Source organism: Schistocerca nitens, chromosome 7 (assembly GCF_023898315.1).
Source record: "Schistocerca nitens isolate TAMUIC-IGC-003100 chromosome 7, iqSchNite1.1, whole genome shotgun sequence".
Classification (NCBI taxonomy): domain Eukaryota; kingdom Metazoa; phylum Arthropoda; class Insecta; order Orthoptera; family Acrididae; genus Schistocerca; species Schistocerca nitens.
Window position 1 is genome coordinate 174,043,338 of NC_064620.1, and position 19,168 is coordinate 174,062,505.

At 43.4% G+C, this 19,168-nt stretch overlaps 1 protein-coding gene across 1 annotated transcript in view; it reads right to left on the reverse strand.

Moving 5' to 3' along the window:
- LOC126194895 (centrosomal protein of 104 kDa) overlaps nucleotides 1-19,168 on the reverse strand; it is a 461,734-nt gene that overhangs the window by 227,513 nt on the left and 215,053 nt on the right. Inside the window, exon 4 of the mRNA XM_049933248.1 lies at nucleotides 16,600-16,825. Within this exon, the coding sequence (XP_049789205.1) occupies nucleotides 16,600-16,825 (226 nt within the window). The remainder of the gene's footprint in view (nucleotides 1-16,599; nucleotides 16,826-19,168) is intronic.

A 19,168-nucleotide genomic window follows, 5' to 3' on the forward strand; every position in this document is an offset into this window, starting at 1 on the left:
AGAAGAGGTACAAGCCATTAAGAATCTCAACGCCGACAAGAGTATATTGGTACTGCCTGCCGATAAGGGGAATGCGACCGTCGTAATGAAGACCGAAGATTATGAGCAAAAGATCCGAGACCTATTAGATCCGACGACGTACCGAAAACTAAGCGCAGATCCGACGCAACGTATCACACGGAACACGAATCGATTGATCAAGGCGTCTTCTCTGCCGGCGGACATACAGAGAAACCTGCGCAACACAGAAGCCCTACCACCTCCGCTGTATGGATTACCCAAGACCCATAAGAACAACGTTCCACTGAGACCGATCGTTAGCGCTCCTGGATCACCGACATATAAGCTGGCAAAACACTTGGCCTCTCTGCTCCAACCACACGTGGGGAAGACCGACACATACATTAAGGACTCAGGACATTTCATTGAGAAGCTGAAGAAACTGAAACTTGCACCAAACGACATCCTGGTCAGCTTTGATGTTGTTTCGTTATTTACGAAAGTGCCACTCAGTGACGCTCTGGAGCACATCGGTTCCATTTTCCCGCTAGACATCAGAAAGCTCTTCCATGCATGTCTCACCACGAGCTATTTCACGTGGAATGGCGACTTCTACGAACAGCTGGAAGGCGTCGCCATGGGTAGTCCTCTCAGTCCAGTGGTGGCCAACTTCTTCATGGAACAATTCGAAGCACAGACACTGGACTCGGCCACTTGCAAACCTAAGGTGTGGTACAGGTACGTCGATGATACTTTCGTGGTATGGAGCCATGGTGAAGAACAGCTCGGTGACTTCCTAAGACACTTGAACAGCCTCCATGCCAACATAACATTCACCATGGAAGTAGAAAAGGACAAGCAACTGCCATTTCTAGATGTGCTGGTCACAAGGGACGGCGAAAACCTGGGACACAGCGTGTATCGAAAACCGACTCACACGGACCGATACCTGCACAAACTGTCAAACCACCACCCGAGCCAGAAAAGGGGCATGATTAGTACGCTCGTAACGAGAGCAGGACGAATATGTGAGCCGCAACACCTCAAACGAGAAATGCAACACCTGGAAACAGTCCTGAGGAGCAATGGGTACTCCACAAATTATATTAGAAGTGTAACTGAGCCAAACACTCGGCGAAGTAAGAAACCGGAAAAAGAAATGTCGGGTACGGCCTTTCTGCCATACATTCCCAGAGTGACGGACAGAATCGGCCGTATTTTGCGCAAACATGGCGTAAAGACGATCTTCAAACCGACAAGGAAGATCAAAGAGTGTCTTAGATCGGCGAAGGAGAAAAGAGACCCACTTTCAATGTCGGGAATATACCGCATACCATGCACATGCGGAAAAGTTTATGTCGGGATGACTGGACGATCCATTAACACCAGGATCAAGGAGCATAAGCGACATTGCAGGTTGGGGCAGGTGGAGAAATCGGCCGTGGCAGAACACGCACTGAATGAGACCGACCACGTTATAAAATTCGCCGACACGGAAGTTCTGGCTGTAGAGAACCACTATCACACGCGCTTGTTCAGAGAAGCTGTAGAAATACAAAAACACGCGAACAGTTTGAACAAGAAAGAGGAAAGCCTTAAGGTCAACGGATCCTGGCTTCCCGTACTGCAGCGAACGACCGTCGCAGGTAGCAAGAGGAGAACCGCACCGGAAATGACCGCGGAGAAGCCCTCGGACGTTGGCGCGCCAGGTACATATAGTCTGCGCCCGCGAGCTCGGCTCCAGTTCACCACCGGCAATGGAGGGTGAAGCTTTGACAATGCCAGCCACTCGTGCTGGCGAAACGTCAGAAAAATCATTAGATGAACGTCGGCCGAAGAACCCGAGACAGAAGCCAATAGGCAGTTTGTCAACAAGTGGCCACGAAAGCCTCAACAATTTTGTATTCTTGGGTAACATCAACTCAACGCATTCAATATCAAAGGTGACTAACGCTCGCGACTGTTACAGCTGTATTTAAAGCAAACGTGATTCGCTTCCTCATTGTGCACTACCAGCTTCTTAGTGTTGTGAATTTTTTTCGTCAGTGAATCAAAGCTATATTTTAGTTACAGAGTTTTTGTAATTTTTGGAAACGATAACGCAACGTGTGGATAGTTAAGTCATTTGTATTAGTCGTTCACCATCATGTACCTTTAAGCGGAAGGTCGTCTATTTACCATAGAACACTTGATACTTGCAAATTATTTGAGTTTCCTTAATGTCTTAACAATTTTCCATGTCTTGATAATAGAAAAATGTGTGTTAGTTACCAACAGATTCTATTTCAAAATGTTTTAAATTTTTAACTAGATTTTAATAATATTGTTTTTTAATTTGATTTCACTTTACTTGATTTCACTTGTTGGTAACACACACGCTAAATACAATGTTGGCAAGATTTTCTCGAATGCAACACCTTTAAACCTGAATAGAACATTTATTGCTAGATACGTGACTATGTACCTTGGGACAGTTTTTCACATTTTATAAACCTCTACTTTTCCGGAGCAATTTTTGTTATTTCAGTAAAAGACTCCAGCACATGTAACGTGAATGCTATCATTTCAAAATGGAATAAGAAAATATATTAACCTTCTATTAAAATCTGGCGAAAGTCTCAAAAGTGTTCCAAGGCACAACACTCTCCCCTACTTATCACATTCTGAAACCACTTCGCTCTTCAGTCACGTTATGAACCAAAGCCTTGCATAAATTGAATAATTCTTTTATTTTAAAAAATTATCAAAACTTACACTGTAATTTACATACAAGTAACGAAATGCAAAATACGAGTGCATTAGAGACACTGTTGTTGTTCATATTAACGGATCAACGTTTAATTCCTATTCAAGTGTTAAAGAGAGATTCTTGAACGTTGTGCAAATACACTACCGGATAAAAATTAGTACACCTGGAAAGACAACGTCTATTTTGATCCGATGCTGACATATGATACCTAGGGGATAGTAAATGTACTGATAGCGGTTCCAATGTCGTCCGCCAACAGACACCGTAGTGCCATAGCTAACAGAGCACCATATGTTTCTATCCTCCAAGGGGGATGTAGCGGAAAATGTAAACACTTATTTAAAAAATCGTTACAGCCATATTTATTAATGTAAAAATCTAAAATTTTGCATATGTAAAGCAAAAGACCTGTGTTTTAACATATAATAAAATATACAGGATTACTATTTTGACAGAAATTGGAATTTTTAATTTTTTTATTGTCTTTTTAATAAAAAGCCACAAGTCAAATTCTAATCATGCAATTAATCTGAAAATTTTATAGTAGTGCCCTGAGAATGTTATAAGACCACTGAAATATAGTTAGTAAATTATGGTATAAATTTCATCATTAACAGAGTTTTTAATTTTTCACATCCAAAATTAACTTTTTTTCTACATACAATCATCTAAACATCAGAATGTGATTGCAGGATCTCGTAGATTTTAGTTACAGGGAGACAGCAACACATTGCGAACAGTTCCTGAAAATTTCATAGCATTGGCGTTTATAGTTTTTCAGAAAAGGCCTCTAATAACGTAAAAAATGTAAAACAGAGAAAATGAGGTTCAAAGTTTTTCTACTCATACTTCTGCATGTAATAAGCTTACTTCAATGTTAAAGTCCTCCATACTGATACTACTCATCCTCCAGGTTTCTCTTCTCCCCCCTTTTCGAATCTGCCTGGCCTGCATTTGCAGGTAAGACACTGATCTGTTAGCTAAGCATTTTTAACATGTTGCAGCCCTGTCAGCAACTGTGATCAATTAATACGTCAAAGGTCCGCCTCAGTTGCGAAAAGTTACTGGTCTTTACCCAGGTTTCAGCTAGAGTAATCTAGCCTTCTTCAGAAGCATAAAATAAACTAATACATGCCAGAATAAGGCACGGTCAAACATAAAAAGCTAAAGTACCGTGGTGCCATGTCAAGCTACTTTACTTAGCTGAGGAACAACCCCGGCCCCACTTCATGGAAAGCGGTCGCTTAGCCGCGGAATCTGCGTTGGAACGCCACAAAAATTTCTTATAGTAGCAGATATGTACGCGTTATCCGGCGACTTTTTTGAGGTAAGAATCTTCAGTTTATTAAGAACGACTTTTCAGGGCCATGATACAGCATTGCTGACGTCTAGATTTTCCATTTTAGATTCACAGTCAGTTAATTATTGAAAGCTTATATATGAGTCACATTGTTATTGGGAGGTTAGTCAGATTTTTATTCCGAGGTTACGGAAATAATCTGATGGGAGGTTACAGAATAATATTGTCGCGTGGGCGTATTGACCTCCAAGTCTTTGAATACAGTCACTGGCTAGCGTTATTGTGACAGCCTACTCTTTCCCCACGCACATCTTTTCATGGGTGCGTTCAGTCGTGACTTCATTTTTATGGATGAAAGTTAGCGACCCCATCGAATGGAGGAGCTCTTTACACGAGAGGACATTCGACGAATGGACTGGCCTCTCCATACCACGACTTAAATTCCATCGAGTACTTAGGTTAGGTTAGGTTAGTGTTGTTTAACGTCCTGTCGACAACGAGGTCATTAGAGAAGGAGCGCTAGCTCGGGTTAGGGAAGGATGGGGAAGGAAATCGGCCGTGCCCTTTGAAAGGAACCATCCCGGCATTTGCCTGAAACGATTTAGGGAAATCACGGAAAACCTAAATCAGGATGGCTGGAGACGGGATTGAACCGTCGTCCTCCCGAATGCGAGTCCAGTGTCTAACCACTGCGCCACCTCGCTCGGTCATCGAGTACTTGCGGGATGCGTTGGGGAGACGTATTGAAGCACTTCTACACTACTGGCCATTAAAATTGCTACACCGAGAAGAAATGCAGATGATAAACCGGTATTCATTGCACAAATATATTATACTAGAACTGACATGTGATTACATTTTCACGCAATTTGGGTACATAGATCCTGAGAAATCAGTACGCAGGACAACGACCTCTGGCCGTAATAACGGCCTTGATACGCCTGTGGCATTGAGTCAAACAGAGCTTGGATGGCGTGTACAGGTACAGCTGCCCATGCAGCTTCAACACGATACCACAGTTCATCAAGAGTAGTGACTGACGTATTGTGACGATACAGTTGCTCCGCCACCACTGACCAGACGTTTTCAATTGGTGAAAGATCTGGAGAATGTGCTGGCCAGGGCAGCAGTCGCACATTTTCTGTATCCAGAAAGGTCCTTACAGGACCTGCAACATGTGCTCGTGCATTATCCTGCTGAAATGTAGAGTTTCGCAGGGATCGAATGAAGGGTAGAGCCACGGGTCGTAACACATCTGAAATGTAACGTCCACTGTTCAAAGTGCCGTCAATGCGAACAAGAGGTGACCGTGACGTGTAACCAATGGCACCCCATACCATCACGCTGAGTGATACTCCAGTATGGCGATGACGAATACACGCTTCCAATGTGCGTTCACCGCGATGTCGCCAAACACGGATGCGACCATCATTATGCTGTAAACAGAACCTGGATTCATCCGAAAAAATGACGTTTTGTCATTGTTGCACCCAGGTTCGTCGTTGAGTACACCATCGCAGGCGCTCCTGTTTGTGATACAGCGTCAAGGGTACCCACAGTCATGGTCTCCGAGCTGATAGTCCATGATGCTGCCAACGTCGTCGAACTGTTCGTGCAGATGGTTGTTGTCTTGCAAACGTCCCCGTCTGTTGACTCAGGGATCGAGACGTGGCTGCACGATCCGTTACAGCCATGCGGATAAGATGCCTGTCATCTCGGCTGCCGGTGATCCGAGGCCGTTGGGATCCAGCACGGCGTTCCGTATTACCCTCCTGAACCCATCGACTCCATATTCTGCTCACAGTCGTTGGATCTCGACCAACGCCAGCAGAAATGTCGCGATACGATAAACCACAATCGCGATATCCTACAATCCGACCTTTATCGAAGTCGGAAACGTGATGGTACGCACTTCTCCTCCTTACACGAGGCATCAAAACAACGTTTCACCAGGCACCGCCGGTCAACTGCTGTTTGTGTATGATAAATCGGTTGGAAACTTACCTCATGTCAGCACGTTGTAGGTGTCGCCACCGGCGCTTACCTAGTGTGAATTCTCTGAAAAGCTAATCATTTGCATATCACAGCATCTTCTTCCTGTCGGTTAAATTTCGCGTCTGTAGCACGTCATCCTCGTGGTGTAGCAATATTAATGGCCAGTAGTGTACATGCAGCAACGACCATCCAGGAGGCATGGAACGCCGTATCACAAGAACTCCTAACCAACCTTGTGGCCGGCATGGCAGCACTTTTCAGGGTATGCATTTTACCAACGGTGGTGATCCCACACTCATTAAGAAACATGTGCCGCCGTTTGTAATGCCCAGGAGATTATCGTGAATGGCGGTTGTAACACCAAGATCGATTGTAAATAATTTATACAATGTAATTATGTGTATGTAACTATGAAGTAATTGGTCTTTACTGGTTAAATTCATTGAGTTGTGAAAAAAAACTAAACTCCTCCCGTACAGGCCATGAAGGTCCAAAGGTACTGCCTGGCCGTCGTGTCATCTTTAGCCCATAGGCGTCACTGGATGCGGACATGGAGGGGCATGTGGTCAGCACACCGCTGTCCCGGCCGTATGTCAGTTTACGAGACCGGAGCCGCTACTTCTCAATCAAGTAGCTCCAAAGTTTGCCTCACAATGGCTGAGTGCATCCCGCTTGCCAACAGCGCTCGGCAGACCGGATGGTCACCCATCCAAGTGCCAGCCCATTCCGACAGCGCTTATCTTTGGTGATCTGACGGGAATCGGTGTTACCACTGTGACAAGGCCGTTGGCTGAGTTGTCTAAGGAAAGTTGATATGTGTAATATAAAAACTTAAAAGATGTTCAAAAATAATGAAATTTTTTAAATTATGTCTGTTTATAAAAGACTTTCAGTTGTCTTTAGTTCTAAGAATTTAAAATATTCTAATTTACAGAATAGCTGCTCACCTTGAGACAGTTAAATTTCGCTTTTACATGCATTCTGTGTTAGAAACAGACTGCTCTGTGTTAGCAGCAATTAAACGTCAATCTATTTTCATTCAAAAAAGAGAGCTAATGTTACTTACAAATTTATTTGCATTGCATTCAGCATCATTGTGAAAGACACATAATCCGGAATAGAGTTTTTTTGTTTAGCAGCAGATCGTTGGTATACATATACAGATAGAAACATTTGATCCAGATCATAAAGCCAGGAATCTGCAGCCCTCCCCCTTCCGTACTTCACATTCCATCACTCCAATTGGTTTAAAAGCTGTAGTTTGACGTTTAAGGACAAATTTACATTTTCAAATGGCTCTAAGAACTATGGGACTTAACATCTGAGGTCATCAGTCCCCTAGACTTACAACTACTTAAACCTAACTAACCTAAGTACGTCTCACACATCCATGCCCGAGGCAGGATTCGAACCTGCGACCGTAGCAGCAGCGCGGTTCCGAACTGAAGCGCCTAGAACCGCTCGGTCACAGAGACCGGCCCTAATTTACATTTTCTTTTATTTCTACATATGACCGGTTACTCAGCTTTACGCCTAGTTATTTATTGTTCACACTTACACAAAAGCCAATAAAACCAAATACTTTTATTAAATCACGATGTTGCAGAATGATTATTTCATCATTTCCATTTATTTTGCAACTTTTTCTCAAAGGAACTCCCGTAACCAGTATTTGCCACAGATTGCAGAAAGATTCTACTGCCTCCAACGTTCCTCAAGTAGATGGACCGTATGGACAAAATAAGAGTAATTCCGTCTTGTGTATAAGCCTTTGGAGAACACTATTCTCTCGTTCGATTTGCAAGTGGAACAGGAAAGAGAATAAGCAGCAGTGGTATATAGGACCCAGCTTCATGTACTGTACAGGGACTTGGGTAGTATACTGTAGGTGTATATGAACTACGCATGAACTCTCAACTCTCTTTTAGAAAAACGCCCCACATAATCTCTTTAAGTGTTACAAGGGTAATTTCTCTGGGTGTTTTTATTTTTCTCCTAGGGTACTATCGTCAGCGTAGAAAATGGAAAATCATCACATCAATTCAAATTTGGCCAACGCTGTCCGGGGACCACACGTGTAAGGCTGCGTTCACAGTGTCACAGAAACGGTCGCCAGACGTCGTCGCCAGGGGTCACCGATAGCATCGGCCGACAGCTCGGTCACAGTCAATCCGACTCCCTCGACAGTTTTTAGCAGAATCAGCAAGGTTACAAACTACTCTGACGTGACGAGTACAGTAGACTTTTTCCTCAGTTACTGGAATAATCAGAAAAGTTTAACGAATAAACTTTCTATTACATACTTGAGATGATTCGTGGTGACGTCGAAGAGCAAGATTACAAACAATCTGCACAATTTCAAATAAATTCAGCAAAATAGACTTGTATCAATTAACCTTCAATGACTGTCATTCAGCATGTGTCTAGAAGGCAAATGTAAATTTCAGAATAAGTTGCTCTCAACACCTAAAACTGGAAACACGTACATTACATCTGCATTTAACAGAATCGCCACTATACTGGCATAAAAACGTCAGTAAGCAGTTTCAATAATTCGTAGGCAGCTAATGCTCACTTACTGCAACCTAAAAAAAGGCCCAATAAATGAACACATAATGTGTTGAGGTTATAATTTAGGCCTGAAATTCCTGGTACAGATTTTTGCCTGTGTTTTAAATGTAAATATAAGGCTGAAATGGCTAGGAAGCCACGGAACATGCATAATGTAATGGAAGGTAACATTCACTTGTAATGTATTGTATTGTATGTTAACCGGGGGCCTAGAAACGACGGAGAGGCTCCGTCCGCTTCACCTCAACTCCGTCCCACACCGAACCACTCTTGCAGGGATATTGTGCGGTTGGCCCCCGGTGTGGACCCCCCCCCCCCCCATGGAACGTCTCACACCAGACGAGTGTAATTCCTATGTTTGCGTGGTAGAGTAATGGTGGTGTACGGTACGTGGAGAACTTGTTTGTGCAGCAATCGCCGACATAGTGTAGCTGAGGCGGAATAAGGGGAACCAGCCCGCATTCGCCGAGGCAGATGGAAAACCGCCTAAACACCATCCACAGACTGGTCGGCTCACTGGACCTCGACACAAGTCCGCCAGGCGGATTCGTGCCGGGGACCAGGCGCTCCTTCCACCGGATAGCCGTGCGTTAGACCGCACGGCTAACCGGGCGGGCACAACATTCACTTAATTATTATTAAATTTTTAATTTGTTAGAAACTTGTGCTTCCAATAAAGTAGCGATTTTAGACCATAGATTCTGTGGCATGCCTCTGTTATTATATTTCTCACCTTCAAGATGCCACAAGCTCCTTGTTTCCTGGAGTAAACTTAAAAATTTCTCACACTCCATGTTTTGCGTGTAAGAGTGTTGCCCGATACGACCGAAAAAAAAAGAACTGATTTGAATTCCGCCGACAGTCGTCCGGCGTCAGTAGGTTCGGGCGTTGAGATCGGCTACACAGAGACGGCGCGCGTACTGGCGTACTGATTCGAAAACATCAGCCGTCTTCGGCCGACGTCCGCCGTCGGCAGAGTGTCCTGATATCGGTGTTACTGTGACAATAGCCTAAGATGTATAAATTCCTTGATGACCGTCTGGGAGGATGCAGGTCATTGTGTGAAGCAAGTTCCGTAACAGTATCGTCAGTGCTCCAGCGCCCAGAAAAGGTAGAATGTTTCTGCAATAGGACACAATGCCTAGCAGCACGATTCATATTCCATGCTGGCAATCCACATTTAGCTTTTCTGTAAGGGATATTGAAACTAAATCATTTCAAGCGAAACCCTGGTTTATGCCTTCAAAGAGTCTGCTGCTGATTGGCATTCTTATCCTTGTCCACCTGATTCTTCTTCCCCCTCCTTACTGATCAAGCAGTCGACGAGACTGTCTCTGTGGTTTCTCCTTTCTTACATCCTTCCTTCTACTGGAAGAACTGCAACGAGTACTTTTCTGGAATAAAAAAATTGTCACCGTTCGGTCCCCTACTTGCAACGCGGTGCCATGCTACTTGGGCCCAGCTGATTCGTGCTGGCGACTTCCCATATCCGTTTTAACTTCGGTAGGTTGCTTCAGCTTCGAACGTCGCTTTAGCTGTTCGATCGGCCTAGATGCATTGAGCGAATGAGTTAAGCTTCAACAAGGGACCCCGCTCTCTCCACTCGTTAACTTCCTCTCTTATTTATAAGGCTCCCAGTTCCACTAACTTCGCACGCAAACACACACACACACAACTCTCATCTCCACCGGAACTAGTCCGACGTCAGCACAAGACCTGGAACCTATACTCGCGATAATTACTTGAAGATTCAAAGTTGAGGTGCAGCAGACCTTTTTGTCACGAAACAACAAAAACAAAATGTTCATCAGGTGCTTCAAAAAACCTGCTTTAACTAACACAGGGCAATACAATCTTAGTTTTAGCTAAAACACTACTGGCCATTAAAACTGCTACACCACGAAGATAACGTGTTACAGACGCGAAATTTAACCGACAGGAAGAGGATGCTGTGATATGCAAATGATTAGCTTTTCAGAGCATTCGCACAAGGTTGGCGCTGGTGGCGACACCTACAACGTGCTGACATGAGGAAAGTTTCCAACAGATTTCTCATACACAAACAGCAGTTGACCGGCGTTGCCTGGTGAAACGTTGTTGTGATGCCTCGTCTAAGGAGGAGAAGTGCGTACCATCACGTTTCCGACTTTGATAAAGGTCGGATTGTAGCCTATCCCGATTGCGGTTTATCGTATCGCGACATTGCTGGACGCTTTGGTCGAGATCCAATGACTGTTAGCAGAATATGGAATCGGTGGGTTCAGGGGGGTAATACGGAACGCCGTGCTGGATCCAAACGGCCTCGTATCACTAGCAGTCGACACGGTAGGCATCTTATCCGCATGGCTGTAACGGATCGTGCAGCCACGTCTCGATCCCTGAGTCAAGAGATGGGGACGTTTGCAAGACAACAACCATCTGCACAAGCAGTTCGACGACGTTTGCAGCAACATGGACTATCAGCTCGGACACCATGGCAGCGGTTACCCTTGACGCTGCATAATAGACGGGAGCGCCTGCGTTGGTGTACTCAACGACGAACCTGGGTGCACGAATGGCAATACGTCATTTTTTCGGATGAATCCTGCTTCTGTTTACAACATCATGAAGGTCGCATCCGTGTTTGGCGACAACGCGGTGAACGCACATTGGAAGCGTGTATTCGTCATCGTCATACTGGCGTATCACCCGGCGTGATGGTATGGGGTGCCATTGGTTACACGTCTCGGTTACCTCTTGTTCGCATTGACTGCACTTTGAACAGTGGACGCTACATTTCACATGTGTTACGGCCCGTGGCTCTACCCTTCATTCGATCCCTGCGAAACTCTACATTTCAGCAGGATAATGCACGACCGCATGTTGCAGGCCCTGCACGGGCCTTTCTGGATACAGAAAATGTTCGACTGCTGCCCTGGCCAACACATTCTCCAGATCTCTCACCAACTGAACACGTCTGGTCAATGGTGGCCGAGCAACTGCCTCGTCACAATACGCCAGTCACCACTCTTGATGAACTGTGGAATTGTGTTGAAGCTGCATGGGCAGCTGTACCTGTACACGCCATCCAAGCTCTGTTTGACTCAATGCCCAAGAGTATCAAGGTCGTTATTACGGCCAGAGGTGGTTCTTCTGGACACTGATTTCTCAGGATCTATGAATCCAAATTGCGTTAAAATGTAATCACATGTCAGTTCTAGTATAATATATTTGTCCAATGAATACCGGTTTATCATCTGCATTTCTTCTTGGTGTAGCAATTTTAATGGCCAGTTGTGTACGTGAGACTCATGAACGTACCTGCGACATAGGGAACTTAATTTAATGATTACTTACAGAGGGTAATACAATCTTAATTTTAGCTAATACATGAGACGTTCTTGAAATTACTTCTCTAATTGCCTTCACCAAAAACAAGCCACGCATTCTATTTTTAGGTACGTTATTTATGTACGAGGGTGTGCTTTAGCGTGTAGCTTACCTCTATGTTTTTTTTTCCATTCACTGAAGTTCAGATATCGCTACAGATTTCAAACAAGTGCCCGCAGGTTCGCTCATGATTTTTTATTTTTATACATTATGATCCAAGTCCGATGTGAATCCTCATCGCAATGTCCTTCAGGACACGCAGTCCCTCTCGTACCAACTTTTAGGACTAAGTCTTGAAAGAATGTCACGTATACCAGATGCTAGCGACTTTGACAGACCTTCATTCGTTGCGTATCGACGTGCGACCAATAAGAATGGTACTATTTGAGCGTACTTATGTTTCCAGACTATTGTAAGTGGGAGTCTAGCGTGGGAAAGTGAGCCAGTAGCTCACGCCGAGAAGAAAGGTATGCAGAATCAAAGTGGAATAAGTTTGTCTTGGAAACAAATCAGACAAATATCGACTGGAGAGAAGTGGAAGTACACTAGAAAGAAAAGTATTAATAAAAGAATTCAAGGAAAGATAGTAATAAGAAGGATGTTGTGTTCGGGTTTAATGATTAATAATCGCCCGTGCATCAGAAGAATCAGTAATTGTCCGTATGAGTTTTTATGTAAACTTTGAAAATTCTCATGGAGAAGTTCCACAATCTCAGTAAACTGAGTGAAACAGGGTTGTAAACATAATGATGAATGCGAGCAAGGACTGAAGTATTGCAAAGTTTAAATTGGCGCCTAATAAACAGTGATTATAGCTACAAGTGTCGTTAATCAAAATTGTTGAATATAAACTATGTGCACCCTACCGTCTATGTAATTATAATATAATAAAGCTGTATTAAAATCAAAACAGGGACTGGTAGTAATCACAGATCTTAACATTCCGTTGTTTACCTGAATGTGGATACTTCTCCCTCCAAAACCAATAATATTAAATTTGCCACTGTTAATAACCGTCGAAATATAGTAGCCTACAATTAGCCTATAAAAATCGTTATCACGCAGATATTCAACTATGGTGAAAACATAGTTCACTTACAAAAAGTACATGTGTCAGTAACAAAACAAGCAGCGTTTATCCCTAATGTGTCCATAATCTCATACAAAATACTGTTGCGTTCTAGAAATAACTGCGGCAATAACCAGTGCTGATCGTAACGAACAACGTCCCGTTTACATCCCAAGGTAGGTAACGCACCCAGTGTTAGGAAGCTGCTTAACCAGTTATCGCAGCTCTCTGAGGCCTTGATTCATATGACTACATCACTTGATACCGAGGTGAAACATTGCAGGCGACTGCTGTTTGGCTAATGAGCATGCAGGGTAGAAACATACATGCATTTAAATGTTATTCTACTACTCTTGGAAAGTATTGCTTCACTAGACATGTGCAAGACCGCAAGAATCACCCGTGCGGAAGATGGCGTAGTGTGGAATTATGATACGATTAGCGCTGGCGTGACAGGGTTCAAAATCATTCTGCATCTGAGTACATGGTCTGCAAGCCACTGTAAATCATTCTACATTTGCGTACATGGTCTGCAAGCCTCTGTCTGGGGCTAGGCACTGCTTTTCTGATCTGTCCGGAGCGAAGACCTGTGTTCCTATGTGTGAGGCCTTCACTCCCATATCTTGTTCTTACGCACAATGTACGTTGGACCAGCAGTTGCTGTGAATGCTGGTTCTATAAACTTTCTCAATAGCATATCATGAAAAGATTATCATCTTCCCTCGAAAGATTCATATTTAAGCTCATGGAGCACTTCCCCGACGGCCTCGTGCTGCTCGAACCGACCAATAACAAAGCTAGCTGCACTCCTCTGCAATGCTCCGATGTTTTCCTTTAATGATTTCTGGTAACGACACCAAGCAATGGAGATGTGCTCAAGAATGGGTCGTGTAACCGTTATGTACACAGTCTTCTTTATACCTGAGCTGTGTCTCATTTTTCTACTCAAACAAAAGTCGGCTGGCTCGCATATACTTCCTCTCGGTATCCGAGGACGTCAGCTACATTGCAACACAGCTAAAGCTGATAGGTTGCCATACCGAGAGGCATAAACCACCAAAATAATAGCTTTTTAAAATTTTGTACAAGGTTGGATAGCAACCGTAGAATGAAATTTTCTTGTAAAAGTAGTAAACAGCCAATCAGTTGCAAATTGGAAGGTTTATTAAAATCCCTTTACCATGGTTTCAGCATTCATAAAAATGTCTTCTTCAGAAGGAAAATATGTGGAAGGTTTATTAAAATTCCTTTATCGTGGTTTCAACTGTTTATAAAAGCGTCTTCTTAGAAGGAAAATATGGACAACTGGATTACCTATAACCGAAAGGCGTCTTCTAATATAAGACTTTCACCTCCTTAGCGTAAGCGTTGTGTGCATGTCGCTAGTGCACTAGCTGCACATTGGTGAGCAAGTACTATTTGACGACAACAATATTGTGCATCTTTTAATTTAATATGGAGGCGAAAATTTCATACCTGACGACATCTTTCGGCTATATTTTAACGTAACTGAGCCATAACATGTATTCCAGTTGTCCGTATCTTCCTTCTGAAGAAGACGTTTTTATAAACGTTGAAACCATCGTAAAGGGATTTTAATAAACTTTACAATGTACACCTGATTGGCTGTTTACTATTTCTACTAGAACAAAATAATAACACTGGCCGACGTACACCAACAATAAATAATAACAGCTTCCCGTGTCCACCACTGGTAAATAAAACTTTTATCGGCGAGCCAAGAGAAGATTACTAATATCAAACACAGGTCTGGCTGACGATCATCACCAATAAATAAAAACAGCTGTCTGTGTCCACAACTGGTAAATAACACATTTATCGGTGGGCCAAGAGAAGACTACTAGTATCAAACACAGATCTTAATTCGAGGAAGATACTTCCTAGAAAGTACCTTTGGAGCACAGAATTGCATGGCAGTGAGACATGGACGTGGCAAAACCAAGAGAGAATCTTAGCATTTGAGATGTGGCGCTCCAGACGAATATTGAAAATTGGGTGGACTGTAACGTACGCAGAATCTGTGAGGAAAGGAATATATGGAAAATATTGACCAGAAGAAGGAACGGGATGGATCGACATCTGTTAAGATATCAGGGAATAACTTCCAAGGTATTAGAGGGAGTTGTGGAGGGTACAAACTGTAGAGGAATACAAACATTGAATAAATCCAGCAAATAATTGAAGACGTAGATTGCGAGTTCTACTCTGATATAAAGAGTTTGGCACAGAAGAGAAATTCGCGAGGTCTCGCATCAAACCACTCAGAAGAGTTATGAGCGAAACAAGAAAAAAGGTGGGCCTATGGAAGGCCGTGCGCAAAAATCGCGGAGCCAGCATCGCCAACCACGGCGCCTGCATCGCCGCCAGAGCGCTGCAGTCACGTCCTGTTTTCTCTATGCTGGCCATGTGCCCGCCGAAGGAAAGAACGAGTACCTTTCCGCTCAGCGTGTATTTAAGAAGCCGCCATCGCCAAGCCAGACAATTACTAACGCTGCACAGTCTAGGATACTGAACTTCAGCGAGCATCAAGACGGCTACAAGAGTGTAGATATCGCTCTCACCAGTGACCACTCTGTCTTTGGACTGTACCGTTTGTTGTGTCCTGTCTACTCCTACATCTACTTGTGGCTCATCAGTTTCCAACTGTGACAACAGATCAAACATGTTTTCCACATTCACAACCACACTGTCTGAGACCGTCCTATTCCTATTTCTTCTCTCACCTGTTGTCCCACGCCCGGGTTCCCGGGTTCGATTCCCGGCGGGGTCAGGGATTTTCTCTGCCTCGTGATGGCTGGGTGTTGTGTGCTGTCCTTAGGTTAGTTAGGTTTAAGTAGTTCTAAGTTCTAGGGGACTTATGACCACAGCAGTTGAGTCCCATAGTGCTCAGAGCCAACCTGTTGTCACTTCCCACCTCTCTTTTCCCTTCTGCCCCCTTGACCTTTCCATATCTTGTTTCGCTTTATCTAGATCCGCCTGAAGGGCAGGGCAGCAATCTTCTCCTCCTGTTCCACTATCTTCCTATCTCTACAGCAAATCCTACACAACCAATGAGCCTTGTTTATTTCCTTTTCTCTAAGCTCTGTTGCTACTGATGATGTCATATGCTATCTTGTACAGAACATAATGAACTTCTTTCCCCCTTAAGTAAAGTGACACACGATCTACAGTATTCCAGTCAATAATTATTGTGAAAATTTCACATATTTACTTTTTACTGGACTTCGTTACGAAGGAACATCAACAAAACGAACGGTTTTTACTAAATCAGCATAAGACAGGGGAGGTCATCTATGGACAATGAGTACAGGAATGGACCCAATATCGAACCCTGTGGAACAACAGCAGTGATTATTGCGCATGAAAATTGCCTGTGCCGTCTAACATGACTACTTCCAAATGGTTAAATTTGAAGTTAATCAACTACTAACAGTGCAATGAAAGTCATAAAGTTAAAATTTTTCCATAGGCATGTCGTGATGTTCACATTTCCAGTGGACTATTACGTGCAGAGAGGAGACGTACTTATGACGGCTTGCTGCTTTTTGGCCTCCATGGTGCGGATGATGCTGGCCACCTCGGGGTCGACGTACATCTCGAAGGCGAGGTCGTCGTAGGGCGAGGTGTACTGCGGGTTGCTGACCAGCAGCAGCGCGTTGTGGTTGTTGGGCAGGCCGTTGTTGTTGTTCTCGCGGCCGCAGCCGTCCGGCTCGCACAGCTGGCCCAGCACGTTTACCGCGATGAGGCTCACCTGCGGGAAACAGCACGGTAAGTACCCCAGCTTTCCCCAGAGTAGTCCGAAGCAAACTCAACTTTCATGGTTCTGAAAGTTTAATTAAGAACGATGTTATCGTGCAACACACTAATCTTTGAAACATGAAAACAGTTCTACTGTCGATAAATTGTAAATTTGCATTAGTAAAGCGGAACCACATCAGAAGCTTAACTTCTATTTGACAAAAAAATATACTACTGTGATCTACATTATAATGCAGTATGCTAGCTTCTACGTAAATGCTCCGCAAGTACCTACAGTTTGTGGTGGAAGATATTTAGTGCCAGTATTAGTGGTCTTACGCCTATTCCATTCGTGTTCGAGCGACAAAAAAAGTCTACACGCCTCGGAATGCACCCTAGTCTCTCTTATTTTATTCTTTGTTTCTTAGTAGTATGCTAGATACAGCTATGAAGTTTGTCTGCAAATGGTAGCTTGGCTCATAAAGCTTTCGTTGAAACACTTCCATATGTGCTCTTTTTGTTGCCCATAGAACAACTCACCATGTCTTTGCCAACATCTCCTCCGTCACCGCCTCTACAGTATCTCGTATTCATAGAGTAAGAGTTGGCACATCAGGAACTGGTGAAGTGAACATTTTATCCTTAATGTAACTGCTCAAAAGAGTCGAGAGGGGTTATGTCTGGTGGACGTGGTGGCCATGATGCAGGACCGTATCTATCGATCCATCTGCCCGGAAAGGTTTCATCCAAGAACCGTCAAACTAATAACTTCCATTATGGTGGAGAGCCATCTTGTTGAAACACTACCATTGACTGAAATCTCTATAACTGAGCCGCAACGTAAAGCTCCAACATATCCAAGTAAACGGTCGCCGTAAAGGTAGGCTCAGTGAAAAAGAATCACACGGAATTGTGAAAGTGCGTCCATAGAAAACTTTGAGTTAAGCTGCCATTTGCAACAAACCAGATAGGTATATCAAACATAGTTGCTTAGAAAGATATATTTGTAATCAAGAAAAGCATTTATGCTCACCCAATGCAGTGGGGCGGCATTTCTCGAATAATGGATCTCTAGATTTAATCAAGATGTTTTCATAACATTGTTTTTCTTCCAAAGATCGTGTTTTTCATGATAGAAGCCACCCTTATAATATTGTCATAGACGCATTGTCCTGCGTGACATAACCATACGTCCTTCCCTTAGTTGTTATTTCTCTGTAAAAATCATTGCAGTACGTTCTTTACATACCCATCAGAGGTCATGGTTTGGTAAACAATTGTGGTAGGGATACGGTGTGTGTGTGTGTGTGTGTGTGTGTGTGTGTGTGTGTGTGTGTGTGTGACACTGACGTCACAGCCAATCCAACCTCCGCTCAGAAGCCCCCCAAAACTGTTTTAACCTATTGTGATGTCATTGTGTTTCAGAGTGAATACAAGATTGCTTATGTGAATGTGAGTTCTTATCGGTGACTGACAGTTAAGTGTTGAGTTAAGGTACAGTTCTCAGTGTATTAAGGGATTCGGGAGGGTATTTTGAATTGTTTCCAGCGAAAACTAATGGTTTGCTGTCCAGTCGCGAGCGGCACTAACCGCTGCATACAAAGCAAAAAGTTAGCAATATTCATATAATTCCTAAGAACAAAGAGACGAAATAAAGTGGATAAATGCCTGTAAACATACCGAATTGTTTTTAGTTGCTAATACTTTTGCGCGCTCAAAACATTTTGCTGATTCGGATTATGAAACAGATCTGAAAAGTGAACTATTGAATCTCATTCAAAAATGCAAGTTGAATCATGATGTTGTTCCAGCTGTATATCTCCCTAATACCACAGTGGATTTTGGAAGTAGTAATAAGATTAACAATGACAGAAAGATTCAAGCACAAAAACTGAATTACCGTAAAATTATGTGCTTTACAGTTAAATATATCAACAACTAATGAATGAACCACTACTACAGGAAACATTACTATGAAAAGAAATAATGCTGTAGACACGAGAATGTTTGTTTGTGCCAACAGTTAGAAAGTACTGGCATAGAAGAACTTCGCTAAAGGAATGCAGACTTACAGGATCGTCTCCTTCGGTGTAATGCTGAGTTATTTAAAACATTTTCAAAGAGTAGTTGAAGGGTTCTTTTCCCGACTGTCAGCAAAAAGTGGTTATGAAAGGATAGTGCATCAACTGGGGCCGGCCGTTGTGGACGAGCGGTTCTAGGCACTTCAGTCTGGAACCGCGCGACCGCTACGGTCGCAGGTTCGAATCCTGCCTCGGGCATGGATGTGTGTGATGTCCTTAGGTTAGTTAGGTTTAAGTAGTTCTAAGTTCTAGGGGACTGATGACCTCAAATATTG